Here is a 14463-nt window from a genome sequence, read left to right on the forward strand (position 1 = left end):
AGGGCTCAGCAGCAAAAAAAAAAAAAAAAGGCTTAAGGACTTGTTCTTATGGGCTTTTGTGCAGTGTTCACAACAGCAACAAAATAATTGAATGTACCCAGTAAGTAAACTGAAAAACAACCAGTTTGTGCTTCAAACCAGTCCTTTGATCCATGAGCGCAGAACCCGACTTTCCAAAATCATTCCCCTGCCCTGCTCGTACTGTGTCACTAGCAGCCACACTCTAGACCTTCATCCCATAGCATCTGTTCAAGGGGTGGGAGGATTCTGAGCTAGAATGGACCTAGAAGTGAAAGTAAACTGGTACAGTCCGATGGAGCGTACTGGCAAGAGCTGGTACGCCGTGCCGGACTGGCTTCCTGGGCAGTGATTTAAAGGGCCCAAGGCGCCAGCCGCTGTGGGGAGCCCCAGACCCTTTAAAGTGCTGCCACCGGAGCTCTGGCAGCAGGGCTCGGGCGGTGCTTTAAAGGGCCCGGGGCTCCCTACAATGGCCGGAGCCTCTGGCCCTTTAAATCACCATCAGAGCCCAGCAGCCGGGCTCGGGCGAGGATTTAAAAGGCTTGGGGCTCCTGCCGCTGTGGGGAGCCCCGGGCCTTTTAAATCACTGCTGGAGCCCAGTTGCCAGGCTCGGGCGGGAATGAAAAGGGCCCGGTGCTCCGGCCGCTGCGGGGAGCCCCGGGCCCTTTAAATCACCTTTGGACCTCTGGCATCGGGGCTTGGGCAGCGCTTTAAAGGGCTTGAGACTCCCCACAGCAGCTGGACCCTCTGGCCCTTTAAATCCCCTCCTAAGCCCAGCAGCTAGGCTCAGACAGGGCGGGAGTGTAAAGGGCTCAGTGCTCCTGCCGCTGCGGGGAGCCCCGGACCCTTTGAATCACTGCGGGAGCTCTGGCAGTGGGGCTTGGGCAGTGCTTTAAAGGGCCTGGAGCTCCGCAGCCCCGGGCCCTTTATTTCACACCCGCCTTTGCAGCTGGAAGCTCCAGGGTGATTTAAAGTCCCTGGGGCTCCCAGCCACAGCCAGAGCCCCAGGGCCTTTAAACGTCTCTTCCGGTAGAGGTCACACCTCCACTCAGGACTCCGGCATATCGGTAAGTCCTTTCAGTTACTTTCACCCCTGACTGGACCCCTGTTCACCAGGGACCTAATGATGCCCTTATTGCTAGCTCCCTTTGACATGCAAAATACTGAGATTGTAGAAAAGCAGTTCTGTTCATCCACCTGCATACTAGGTAGGCAAACGGATGATGACAATTTCAAAAGCATAGGGAGATTCCAAGTCCAAAATTCTCGGGCAACTCTTCTACTAAATATCTCTCCCTATCAAACATCCTTAGATAGCTGCAGTGCTGTTCACCATACATTTCATGTACTTTTCAGAAATGTGTTATTTGCTAACCCAAAAATAAGTAAATCTTGCCTCTTTGAGGCAGTTTCCAAACTAGAAACTCTGACATGTCCATCTGCCTCCTGGTTTTCTGCTGCACAGCTTCTCTTCATTCATCACAAATGGGTAATGCCTCTCACCTGCGGAACTGGGAGGCACCACGGACTGCACCACGCTTTTAATGTGGGCCACCAGAAATTCCGCCCCAAGTGATGGAACAAATTGGCAGCTCAGTTTCTCACAACCACTTTGTTTTATTTACAAGTTTAATTTGTATTTGTTGTGCAGCAATGACTGTTCCAGCAAACTCCTCTCACCCTCCCCTCAGTTGAGGAATCACTGGCTCTAACACCCTTGTTCCTCCAGTGCAGCATCTCTCTAGCTGGCTCCCTGTGCCCCCTGCCCAGTAGCAGAGAAGCCCTTCAAGCATCAAGAGGTGCTATAGGCAGCCTTTAGGGAGCCTCAGAGGTCAAGTTATGCCCTGCTGCTGCAAGCCACCATTGCTCACTCTGCCAGGCCATGGGGCTTTGAGTCAAACTGGCAAGCCAGGCCATGTGCACACAGCCCGAAGTTTGGACTCTGACATGGGGGGGGGGGGGGTTTCTGTAACTGACTTAAGGTTGATATAATTTTAAGTTGTTAGTAGTCAGTTGCTGAAGTGTTTCTAGCTTTAGAAGAACTCTTTTGATGGCTTAAGATGAGGGGCAGGGCTTACTCCTGAAGCCTCCAGGAATAATGCTCAGCCTCCTCTGAATTCCACACAGGAGAGCCATTGCCAACTTGTTATGAATGAGGAGGGAAGCTGCTAACAGAAAATCATCAGGGAAGAAATACCATTTTCCTGTCATTGGAAGTTACTGTTCTGTGCAAAATAATAAAATCATTTTTTCTATTAATATCTTTCTCTTTTGGAAATTGTTTCTGCCAGCTTTGGAAGAGTCAGATCCCCATCAGGATCCCCTGACAGGGAGGCCTCACAAGGCTGGTCCTCATTCTTCAGGTTAGATGCTTTAAATCTGTGTCCTGTTTTCACCTCAGCTGGCTCCCGACTCAGCATTCTTCTCATGGCATCCACTATAGAAAGTTCATCATTCACTGAGAGGGATACCCATACCAAAAAACCCAAATCCCCTACAAACCCTTTTTGATCTTTGCTGCAACACGCTTATGGCTGCATGCTCCCGCCTTATCCCCCAGAGTAGTTTATTTGGATGCTGCAACTTCCACAGCAATCTTCTGCATTGATGTACTTTAAAATGTTTTTTATTTACATGATCATTTACTATTTAATAGACTCTAAAGAGCCCAGGCTTAACAGTAACCAATACAGAGCTGAAGTCCCTCTCCTGGCCTGGAATACAACACTTAAAACAGTCTAGCTACAGTATACAATCTAATAGCTCATATTCTTTGTGTAAAATGCAAACTCTGAGTAGTACCTTACACCATTAGAAGTCCCTGCTAAAATCCACTGAATTAAGGTGCTGATCAGTGAGTGAGTGGAACAATCTGGCTTAAATGAATAAGTGTTACATACAAAATTCAATAGATGTATTGCATAATCACGACCACAGTTCTGTCTTGGGGTTTCCTGCAGGATCTGAACGAGGCAGCATAGCCATCACAGACCACCTTGCCTGTTCCAATTTTGCAGTACGTCACAAGTATCTTTTTGAAGAGGAGAGTGTTTCACAGTCAACGGCAAGATCAGGTAATTAGTTACCAGAGCTCAGGTAATCTTTAGGCAATTCCAGCCTTCTCCTTTGATTACACAAGTTAGAAAGACATGTCAAGACTGGAAATTCATAAACATTGCCTGCCACAGAGTGGCATTCCTTGCCTACCTGTTTCTTCATAGTACCCTCTCTAAGTGCCTCCTCCTCTGTGATGATTACATCTAAGTATTTAACTGGGATTTGATATGTGCATCTTTTGATAGTGATTATACTATGTTTCAATGCCAGGAAAATATTGAACACACACTGCATTTAGTGGCTACATTCTCTCGCAGATTCAGTATATTTAGATTATATGTCGCTGTTTTTCTGAATGCCTTCTGTCTGCTTTTCCAGCAAACCCTTCAAAAGATATGGAGCAGTGCAACTGTGAAAATCTCATAACATTCCAGAACCATGCCAATGCTGAAGTAAAAAAACTAACTCAGCGATATATCCTTTCTGAATAATTGTTTCCTGGATCACAGGTAGAAAGGAAGTTATTTATAAGTGGGGGGTGGGGGGGTGGGAGACAGTTACAATACATGCTAATTAGGGCCATAAACTTAAAACTCAGTCTCAGATGTCCCTTGGGCCCAAAAGCAATTTATTAACTAGAACAATTTTACTACTGTTTACACAGCTCCTACAATGACTTCAAATCCACAGCTCCTTCAATGAACAGACCAAAGTTTTTATTCATAAACATGCATCTTAAATGTTTCATAGCCACTGAATAGCAAGACAAGTCTACATCTTAGATCAGGTGAGTAGAGTGTTTAGGACGGCAAAGAAAATGGATACTGACTTTGAGACCATAATCCTATTCTCTGGATTTGGCTATCACTTCGGCTGAAATTTTAATCCTCCATCATACTATTTTTGAGTAGTGTTTATTGGCAAAAGGAAACTCTTGTATCAGAATACCCAAGAGAAGTCTCCTGCTGTGCTCAGGGAATAGCCACATGCAACGAGTAACTTAATATCATTTCCAAATGAAAATATCAGAATATTACACAGAGAACAGGGCTGATGACTGATTTTATACACACACTAACCACTTCTGGCTTCAATTTTCATATTTAGTCTCCTTTTTGCAGGAAAAAGCTGACCTGGCTTAGGCATCTAACTCTGGGAAAGGTTCATGGCTATGAATCCCAAGCAGCAACAGTCACCTCCCTGCAGCCTGGAGTTAGGTGCCTAATTCTCTTTAAAGGGCAAGCTTGCTTAGGCCGCCCTCATTCTACAAATTTTCTGCTCACTAGCTTAAACAGCTCCCAGCTCAGCTTGCTGGCTTTTGTGGATCCTGTTCTTATGCACACAATTCCCTCCCTGCGGATTCCACTAGGCAGCAGAGAACCTAAAAGTTAGGTGTTGCAAAGAATGAGAAATGGAGGGCTGGAAGGGACCTTCAGAGGTCCTCAAGTCAAGTCCAGTGGCTCAAATACTGCAGTACTCATACTACATGTTTTCCTGTATTGTACCAGATCTCTTTGTGGGTTAGGGACTTCATGTGTCTTCTATATTAATCTAATCTAAATAGTATGTTTATATATAAATAATGTTTCATAGAGGTAAGTAGCTGAAACATTTTCAAAGATTGCACTAGCAAGGAACAAAGTTTCACTTCACTTTAAAATGCCAATAAAGCCCATTTTCTCCTATCACTGTGCTAAGCAGCTATAAGCAGTGACCCGAAACTCCTGTCTATGGGTACTTTTGGTAATGCTAGTGGACAGCACTTTTAAATGTAAAACAACAAAACTTTTAGGAGTGATAAAGAAACCCAGTTGTAATGTTCCATACTGGGCTGCATACAGCTCCCTTTGTTCCTTTGCCAGCCCTGCATTGAAAAAGAGGAAATAGGGTTGAGCTGTGAAATACAAGGACTGAGGGGAGTGGCGAATGAGAGCGACAGCATGTCAGTAACAGACTACAAACCCCCACAGCCAGCAGCATCTGCTGCAGTTACATTCTTCCCACCATAAAAAGTTGGGGATGTGGAGGAGGGGGCATTTAAAGGATAATGAAAGAAAAATGTAGCAATTACATGCCAGAATGCTGAATAGAAAACTATGCTGTGCTGTGCTGGATACAACAGACTATACAATTTAGCTTGTTACAAATACAGGCATTTACAGTTTTAGAGGCTGCCATGACATGTTTGTGGAATTAGTGTCATTTTAAAAATGATTTCATCTTCCCTTCCCTTCCCTATGCTAAGAATCAAATTAATATTTGAAGGAGTTTCTGGCAAGTTTTTGTATAACACTATGTATTCCAGATAGCTTTTTCCTTAACTTATTAATACTGGAAGAAATAATTAAGAGAATGGAAGCCCTGGAAAACAGACTAAGATACTGATGAAGAGTTCTTAACAGAAGTATACACTGTACTGTATATTTATACATACAAGTTGCAACAAAGCTATTTTCTTAAAGCAGTACAAAGCTATGTAGCACAAATCTTTTTGTGTGTGAGGGAAAAGGACATTTTTGGACCCAATATTTACATACTGAGGTAGAGCATCATATTGTTCTCTTGCATTGATTGCAGTAAGACAAATGTTGAAAGGAACTTATAAAATTTTATAGTAACAAAATTTCTAAATAGAATTTAACACTTGAATTTATAAGCTATGCAATCTAATAAAATGCTTTTATTTTCAATTTGAACCCTCCATGCTGTGTTTAGGTATTTTTAGACTTACTGGTGTGTTATTTTGGGGAAGTTCTATGGCCTGTTACACAGGTCAGTCTAATGATCACAATGGCCCTCTTCTGGCCTGGGAATCTATGACTCTAACATACTCTAAAAAATTTTTGCTTCATTAGTTGTGCCTCATCTCTCACCCTCTCCATCATACTAAAAATATTAAGCGTGCTGCATAAATGCAACTATGAAACAACTGTTTCATGTACACTCTCCTTTGCCTAGCATAAAACATTGTCTATAGAAAACTAGCAACGAGGGAAAGTGTAGACTAGCTTAATAGGTTTTTACTTGTATCACAAATGTATACACTAACTACAGTGTTTTCTTGCAGTATTCCAGGTGTTTGAGTAGCATTCAAGTAAGTTTGCCATCTGCCTTCTACATCCAGAACACACACAAAATCTCCTCTCACCTAGCACTCTAGTCATTGGGCAGAATTCACAATTATTTGGTCCCAGTCTATATTCTACTCTTATCACATTGTAAACTCTTCAGGTCAAGGGTCTTTTCTTCTGTGTTCTATTGAGCCTGCAGTGGGAGACATGCAAGTTTCCTCCAGGTAAAGGGCAGAATATGGGGCACTAAATGTTTCAGGGAGAATGATCCTCAGGTGAATTTACATTCAAATATTCCAACTGGAGAGCCATATAGAAGGTACTGTTTTCTCTGAAGCAGAGTGTCTCAGACTGGACAATCCTACTCTTGTTGGATAACTCACAGTAGAGCTGAGCAAATTACTTAATTATTCAATGTGGTGGTCAAAAAGAAAGTGATTAGTTTCAAAGTGACACTGAATTTGTTTCTTACCACAACAAAACCCCAGAGTTCAACTTAGCAGTGCTGGCCAAAAGCTTTCCTGAACTGCAATTTCACCCTCTCTTCCAGACTCTGAAAAAATCTGGCACCTGTGGGTGCCTTTTTGTCATGAGTAAATCTACTCACATGTCTTAGGCCACAACTGTGGCAGCAGATGTTCTCTCAGGGAACATAGTTTTCACCTGTAAAAGTGTCCATCTCTTTCCAAGAAACCTGAAAGGTGTTTTTGTTCCATCCCAAAATGCTTTAGTTTGTTGCTGCCATCCTCTCTCCTTGGAGAGTGTTTTATATTGCTTTTTTCTTCCTCTGAATGTAACAATTTAAAGTACAGACAAGCAGTATTAGTGTTGGAAGAGACCTCAGGAGATCACCTAGTCCAATCCCCTGCTCAAAGTATACATGTTCCCTTCTGATTGCATTTCCTAGCTTTTCTTTCCAAAAAAGCAGTAGTCTTTTTTGCACACTGTTAAAGAGCAGTTCATCCATTGTGAGAATGCAAACATTACAGTAGTAAATGTGTGGGGTTAAGTGACATCCCTCCCTGCAGACTCAAGAGTAATGGTTTTCAGTTCCTGGAACCTCCAAATTTTGCATGGGTTTACAACACCTACAGCAACTGAAGGTACTAAAAAGATGCTTGAAGACAATTTTTTTTGTACTTGACAATTACATAACTCTTGTATGAATGTATACAGCTTTAGCTTATACTGCTTTGTCAACATATCTTGTAATGTCATGTTAATTTTATATCTACTTAAGTACAATTCATTTTTGAGAAGGAATAGATTTAATTTTCAGAAGTATTTACTGTTTTGACTCATTAATACAAGCCTCCCCTTGCAACATGGGGAAGTGGTAAAGAAAAACGTGACTGTTTTACAACGGTAGTCTCTGAAACTAGACTGAAGCAGTAAGTGATGGAATTCTGTAATCGTGCTGTTAAACTGCATCCACTTTTTGTGCGCAAGAGATCCATTAGTTCTTCAGACTAGTCTTAAAAGTTATATATAGCTTCCATTGGAGCTTCAGTTAAGTAAGAGGTTTCAAAGCTGATATTCAGCTCTCACACACCCCTTTCTAGAACCAGGAACAGAGTGCAGTTTCATCTTATGTGCTTCCTAACATACATCAAGAGTTTGTTTTGTCTGATATCAGCATTATCTGCTCATGGGAGTTGTTTATAGACACCCAAAACACAAATATTATGCCTATAGTATATGGTGGCTGATAGATTCTGGAACACACAATGTCCATCTCCCCCCCAGAACTTTAAATCTCAGAATGTTTCCATATAGGTAATTAATTGCTGTCTAGCATACAAACTAAGTGGTATCCAATAAAAACTGTCCACTCTAAATAATGCAAATTTAAACAGGCAAATTGTACATTTCATAAGTCATTTTTAAAATAAACCTTCTTAACAAAAGAGGATCTTAAGATTCAAAAATCAATGGGGTTAATTCTTCTAATATCAGAGGATTTAGTTAAGTAACTTCCTTCAGGTTTTACTGTGATGTGTAATGGATGTCACTTGAAGAGACTTACAGTTCAGAAGAGATTTAACATTAATAAGCAATGACTGATCCAGCATACATTAAAAAGGGATATATACTTTAACAGAGCCATACAAAATACACTTACACAGAAATGTAGTAAAGCTAGATTGCTGAAAAGTTGGATCCATCTATGAGATAACTATTTTTACTGTGTATTTTCTTTACTAGATGCCTGCAGAGAGCTAACCTCTCACCTCTAAATACTCATTTGTAGTAAAACAGCACCAGTGATCAGGGCTTCTGTGTAGCCTCAGTACAAAGCGAAAGATGGTCCCTGTCCAGAAGCAGAGACCACCATTTTCAACCATAATCAGTGATCTGAATAAATCACCTTAAAAAAAGCATCATCTGCAGAGAGGATGCATAGTACTTTCTAAAAGGAGGAGTCCCTTTATGTCATCTCAAGTTGGGCACTCAGCCTAGTTACTTTAAATATAACCTGAATAGATCCAAAATATGAAACCAAAAAGAATGAAATCATGAGAAGGAAGAGCTGTGTCTAACTTGTGACCCTTTAAAACACCAGTGTTACCTCATTTAAGGTTTGGGCTAAAGCCAAAAAACAGTTGGGTACCAGGTGCAGTAAATAAGGCCAGATGAAGGAGTTTTTTCTATAGTCCATTAGATATAGTCTGATAATTGGAAATTATCAGACATGTTTGTTAAAGCATATATAAAAATAGTAAACTCTTCAAGGATTCACTGCTAATGCCTACCTGGCCAATAGAAGACTAAAGCCAGGATGCCTAGATCATTTATAAGTATCCTGATGAAATGCTTATAAGTGTTTTGTTACTCCTTGAATGTAGTAAATTGCTTGCTGTTTAGGCTTTTTACGCACATTTAGAGCAGTTTTATAAATACCATCCAGGCTTTTGATTTAATAAAGGATTTTATGGTTAAATTATACCCTACATAAATTCCAACACATCCCTGGGAATGGAAAAAAACTCTCTCTCCTGGATCTTAAAAAAATAATTAATTTTAGTTCAAATAAGCCTCTTCCTTCTATTTATTTTTAAACAAAATTCTCCCAACTCTACTTTGCTTTCCTACCTCAGACTCACCTTAAAAACAGCCTAAAAACTTAATTTCATTTATGTATAACTCCACTTAAATTAACCATGCAAAACAAAATAAAAGCACAAACTATCAGGATTTTCAGGGATGCTTATTCTACTTGCCCTATTCAAATCCAAAGCCTTTGGAAAGTTTCACTGTTTTTTGTAGGACACATTTCTAACAGGAAAGGAGTCACAGCCATGGTAATCAGTCTCTATTTGCAAACTAGCGCTCCGAACTAGCAACAGTATAATTAATACAAAATACAGGGTTTGTTTGTTTTTTAAAATAAGTCTATAACCAGTTTTTATTATAGAGGGGATCACAGCTCTCCAGCTTTTACTTCTCACTGGTCTGCTCTGGCATGCTTCTAATGATGTCAGAATCACCTGTAAATGGAAAAATAAGCCATAATCAAATCTCAGGAAAAGGGCCACAGCAAAATCTATTCACAAATGCAGGACAACTATTTGGAAGCTATTTTAAGTTTGCCATTCCACAATGATCAATATTTTCCACTTACAAATCTGTTACATCTTGGCTTTTGAAAATTCTGTCACATTAATTAAAAAAAGTCAAGTGTTGCCACCAACTAATAGTTTAAGGATAGGGACTGTACTCAGAAGTATACTATCAAATAATATAATAAATGCTTTCCTTTTAAAAAAATCAAGATGTCAAAACTGTTTCTATATAAATTATAGAAATGTACAACACAAAATGAAAATTATATACATGTCACTAGCCATTAAAAACACAAAAATTAGAGAAATAACCAAGTCCTGGGGACACATTGCAGAGTTTTAATATAGCAAGTGACTAGCCTGACCATTGAACTATCAGGACAGCAACAATATTTGCAGTAGATGCAATACCAACTCAAAAGCAGAGGTATTATACAAACTTAAGAGCTAAAATCAAAAAACTAAAATTCAGGATATGTTGCATGTAACTATTAAAATATAGTTATTCACAAGTCAAACCTGAAACATTATAAATTAGATTTTGCTGGAGTTAGTTTGATAGCAAAATATACTGTATTCATATCATACACACAACAAGCAGATGAAAATTCAAATTGCCACTCAGTGACAACTTCGTACAGATACATCTAGAAATGCAGTGAAATCCATCTTTAAGCAACCATTCAAAGTAGCAACTAAACAGAGGCACAGCCAAAAATTGAGCAAGACTGGATTGTGTTTATAGATACTTTGGAAAAAATAAAGACAAGAAATTGCTTAAGAGACTTCATCTTAAAGATAACAGTCAGCCTTTAGGCCCAGGGATATTACCAGCCAACAGCAATTATCTTTGTTCACCGCTGATGACAATTGTTTTAAATGAAAAAAGGTTAGAGTTTTTAGCAATCCTGTTCACTTTCAAGCTTAGATGTCATAAGAAAAACTAGATCAGAGATCTTATTTCCAAGCCATATTAACTGGCCAATTCTAAACAGGATTAGCACAGACAGCAAAGTATTCTAAAGATCCCCATTCCTGGTGGGAAAAATAGGTTGCTTAGGTGAAGCAAGCCCAATAAAGAAAACATACTGTGTCAAGAAAATGAGCTTTAAATTTTTTTTATGTTCTGTGTCATGGGATTCCTGTCCAGGCCCTGGATCCTGGTTTTAAACAGAATGGCAAATCCAGTGAACGTTTTGTGGTGGAGTCATATGTAAGCAAAAGAAGCTAGAATACATACCTGGATCAATGATAGCCAGTGTGCACACTCTGTAGTATTTTCCACATGCTGTACCCAATTCAATATTGTTGCCGCTGTAGTGATGCACACCAGTCTTTGCCAACATAGCATAGTACTCAATCTCTGATTTTCTGAGAATTAAAAAACTACACATCAGAAAATGGTACACTCACTCATTCCTGTCAAATGAATCCTTCAATGGGATATTAGACCAGTCTGAATCCTAATTACACTTCCAAAATGTTAGATTCAGTGTCTGATTCTGTTAGTCAAGAATGGGTTTTGGCAGTTCTGGTTAGTGCCGTTATCTTTTCCAAAAGAGGCCCCAGGGGCCGCTCAAATAGTGGGTAGGCTCCATTGTACAGGGAAAAAGGCTGACAGGAGATTTAAATGTAGACTGCTGACAGAGTGGGAGTGAGCAGGACTACTTGATAGGTTCGTCATTGAAACCTGTAAGTGATGAGTAAGGGTGCAAGTTTGTCGCGGAGATCAAGGATTCAGTGACTTTGTGAGCTTCATGACTTCTGCAGCAGCCAGCTGCTGCTGGGACAGTCTTGCACCACCGCACACCCTCCCCCGGCAGCAGCAGGAGTTTGGGTGTGGAACAGGTCTCAGGACTGGGGGTTGGGGCACAGGATGGGGTGAGGGCTCTGGGCAGCACTTACCTCGGTGGGGCTCCCTGGAAGCAGCAATATGTCCCTCTCCCAGCTCTTAGTCCACCCTGCCTGGCCGCACCTCCACCTAGAAGCTGAGGGAGGGACGTCGCCACCTCTAGGGAGCCACGCAGAACCAGGAGCCTGCCAGCCTCACCAACCCCCTCCCCGCCCACAAGCAATGATCCCAGGCTGCTCCCCCACAAAGCACTCATGGCACCCCCCAACAGTTAGTTAGGAGTAGATAGTACAGGTCACGGGACATTAATTTTTGTTTACTCCCGTGACCTATCCATGACTTTTACTAAAAATGCCTGCGACTAAAATATAGTCTTACTGATGAGGGCTGGGGAAGGCAGGTGGCCAGATGCTGAGCAGACAGGGAAGCAGGAACCTGGGCTTCTGGTGGTGAGAGGCATTAAAGTGAATTGTGCCAGTTCTTTCACATTCCTAGCTTGCCCCTTTTTCACCTGGCCTCTATGAGCTGCAGGTCTTGTCAAGCACTACTAGTCCCCGCCCACCAGCAATCCAAATTAGGTGCAGATCCACATCAACCTATCCCCCCACCCCCAACAGCTCCAGCCACTACAGGTTTTGGATCCCTTTTCTGCATTGTCAAACTCCTCATAAAAAGAAGTTATTTTCAAAGCATTCAAACCCCTATTTGATGACAGATAGAATCCAGCCCACACAGCATGAGATTTCAAAATAGGGAAGGGGGGATGGGGGAGAGAAGAACAGTAGAAGCCATTTAAGAGTCCTTCTCCACCTGCATAACAACCACTATGCTATACCCTTATTTAAGTCATACTACCTGCAGATTTTTTTTTTTTTTATTTTTTTTTAATATAAGCTTCCTTTGCTGTACAAAAGCTGGGCAGCATAATTTAAAAGCACTTTAGACCCTCAGTCCTGCATTGTTTACACATGCAAGTTGCACCAGAGATCCAGCCCTGTTTTGTAGAACTAGGGCAATTTAGTGCACTGTATTAAAAATGTTCACACTGTGAACAGCATAAAGCAGATGTGGATAAAGTATCTTTCTAAAACCAGTTTTCAGTAAGTCCAATTTCCAATGTAATGGTACCTACCTCAAAGCAGGACAGTTGTTGGCTAGGATGACCAACTTGGCTTTGCCCTGCCGAATCATTTTCAGAGTCTGTTTGTACCCTAGCACATATTTACCACTTTTCATAACCAGTTGAAGCCTTGAGTTTATGGACTCTAGCGACTTTTTCTGTAACAGAGTTGAAATATATGGAGTAATGCAGATTAACACAAAGAATAAACAATTTTAAAGAGCTTTAACTAAACAAGTCTTTTGGTTCACTAAGCTTTCTACTATTAACAGTACAAAAGATTAGATAGCTCATATCTACATATCCAAGAAGTTAAGAAAAAGCTTATTGAAATAAAAAAAAACGTGTTTTAACACAATATGACATTTTTCAGACTTCAAGATAGTCCCCTTATTTCTCTCTCAAATGCAAGGAGAAATTAACTGACTTTTTTTAAAAAAAAAGCTACTATACAAATTAAGTTGTACTGTTCTGAACTTCCAGCCTACCCCTACCCTTTTCAGTATCAGAATATCTGTGGGATCCTACACTCAAAGGTCCCTTTTCAATTTACCAAGACTAAGCCAGGTTTAGAAAGAAGCATCAAGTTACCCCCATTCTAAACTGCAGTCTGACCATCAGACCCTGTCCTGTGTATACATTTCATACAATGTAACAATGACAGTGATCACTACTAACACAGTGCTGAAGAGATTTTTTCTGTAACACTCTGTGGCATATTGCAGCTAGACAGTAACTATTGTAGTTACAGAGGGCATTTTACAGCACGACACCCCTACTTTCGAGTGTACAAAAATAAATGCAATGCTAATCACAAGGCAGAACAACATATGAGAGCAGACGCTTAAATGCACCGACCCTCACCCAAACTCTGTTCTGAAATAGAGGCACTAACCAATCCTGACCGCACAAAGGCAGCTAGCAAAGTCTGGCGATGAGGATATCGACACGTGAGGGACTATCTGGCTGACGGTGATAGAGAGGCGTGAGGCTACCGGGACTCAGCAGAAACAGGCAAGAGGGAGGTGAGGGGCAGCCCTCCACAGCAAGGGGCGATACCGCCCTGCGCCAGGAGCGAGCACATCCTACGAGCTGAAGGAGCCCAGTGGCCGACCTGGGGGCGCCCTGCTTCACTCTTCTAGTTCACTGGGGCCCCCCTTTGGCCCCCATCCCCGGGACAGCCCGAGGACCTCTGGTCGCTGCCTCGTCACCCAGCTCTCAACAGCAGCCTCGGGAGACCCGCCCCGCCCGAGGCAGCTGCCCCGGGGCCGCTCCGCAGCCTCCCACCGCCGCCACGTGAGCCCCGGGCGCGCCCCGCTCGCTCACTCACCGTTTTCTTCGCGGCCACCATGTTGCTGCCTCGCGTCGGGTCCGGCGGTAGCTGAAACACAAGGAGGAAAAGTTAGGACCTGGTGCGGCCCGCCCCGAGCGCCCCTGCTCGGCCCTGCGGAGCCCACTCACCTGAGACGCGGCCTCTAAGATGGCCGGGCAACAAAAAAGGAAGAAACTCCCACAATGCAGCGCAGATCCCCTCGCGGCTCGACGTGAAATCTCGCGATAATTTAGTTTACTCCGCCTCTTCCGGGTTGAAATACTCCTGCGCTAGACTCCAGAGGGTGGGATTTGTAGCAGTTTTCTGGGAGGGGGCGGAGTCTCGTCTCGTCTCGTCTCGTCTCGTCTCGTCTCTCACTGGAAAGAAGTAGCGTAGTTGTGCGGACTGGTTTTCTGGCGGGCGGGAGAGAAGAGGGAATAGCTGGAGGCGCTGACAGGGGAAAGGTTCTG

At 42.2% G+C, this 14463-nt stretch overlaps 2 protein-coding genes and 1 non-coding gene across 9 annotated transcripts in view; 1 reads left to right on the plus strand and 2 right to left on the minus strand.

Moving 5' to 3' along the window:
• The window catches only part of MATN2 (matrilin 2), a 128903-nt gene extending 120341 nt beyond the window's left edge, over window positions 1-8562 (plus strand). For all 7 annotated transcript variants that reach the window (XM_075063123.1, XM_075063119.1, XM_075063120.1 and 4 more), the window contains 3 exons: window positions 2310-2381; window positions 2979-3092; window positions 3454-8562. In XM_075063123.1, coding sequence (XP_074919224.1) covers window positions 2310-2381; window positions 2979-3092; window positions 3454-3566 — 299 coding nt within the window. In that variant the 3' untranslated portion in view covers window positions 3567-8562. The remainder of the gene's footprint in view (window positions 1-2309; window positions 2382-2978; window positions 3093-3453) is intronic.
• Window positions 8563-9444: 882 nt separating this feature from the next.
• On the minus strand, window positions 9445-14157 carry RPL30 (ribosomal protein L30). Its single transcript, XM_075063125.1, has 4 exons — window positions 14012-14157; window positions 12694-12839; window positions 10950-11080; window positions 9445-9634 (listed from the first exon to the last, which is right to left on the minus strand). Exons 1-4 carry the CDS (start codon window positions 14030-14032, stop codon window positions 9585-9587), a joined length of 348 nt encoding a protein of 115 aa, XP_074919226.1. The 5' UTR covers window positions 14033-14157; the 3' UTR covers window positions 9445-9584.
• Window positions 9979-10108, minus strand: LOC116820846 (small nucleolar RNA SNORA72). Its single transcript, XR_004372757.1, has one exon. It is a non-coding gene; the product is annotated as a small nucleolar RNA SNORA72 (small nucleolar RNA).
• Window positions 14158-14463: the final 306 nt, after the last annotated feature.

This window comes from Chelonoidis abingdonii, chromosome 2, assembly GCF_003597395.2.
Source record: "Chelonoidis abingdonii isolate Lonesome George chromosome 2, CheloAbing_2.0, whole genome shotgun sequence".
Lineage (NCBI taxonomy): Eukaryota > Metazoa > Chordata > Testudines > Testudinidae > Chelonoidis > Chelonoidis abingdonii.

Bases quoted from the DNA above. Each gene is read 5' to 3' on its own strand.
- RPL30 (XM_075063125.1), bottom strand. From the start codon at position 14,032: ATGGTGGCCGCGAAGAAAACG. The intron at 12,840-14,011 runs GTGAGTGAGCGA...ACTCTGTTACAG, and splicing joins TGGTGGCCGCGAAGAAAACG to AAAAAGTCGCTAGAGTCCAT. The intron at 9,635-10,949 runs GTATGTATTCTA...TTCCATTTACAG, and splicing joins ACTGGCTATCATTGATCCAG to GTGATTCTGACATCATTAGA.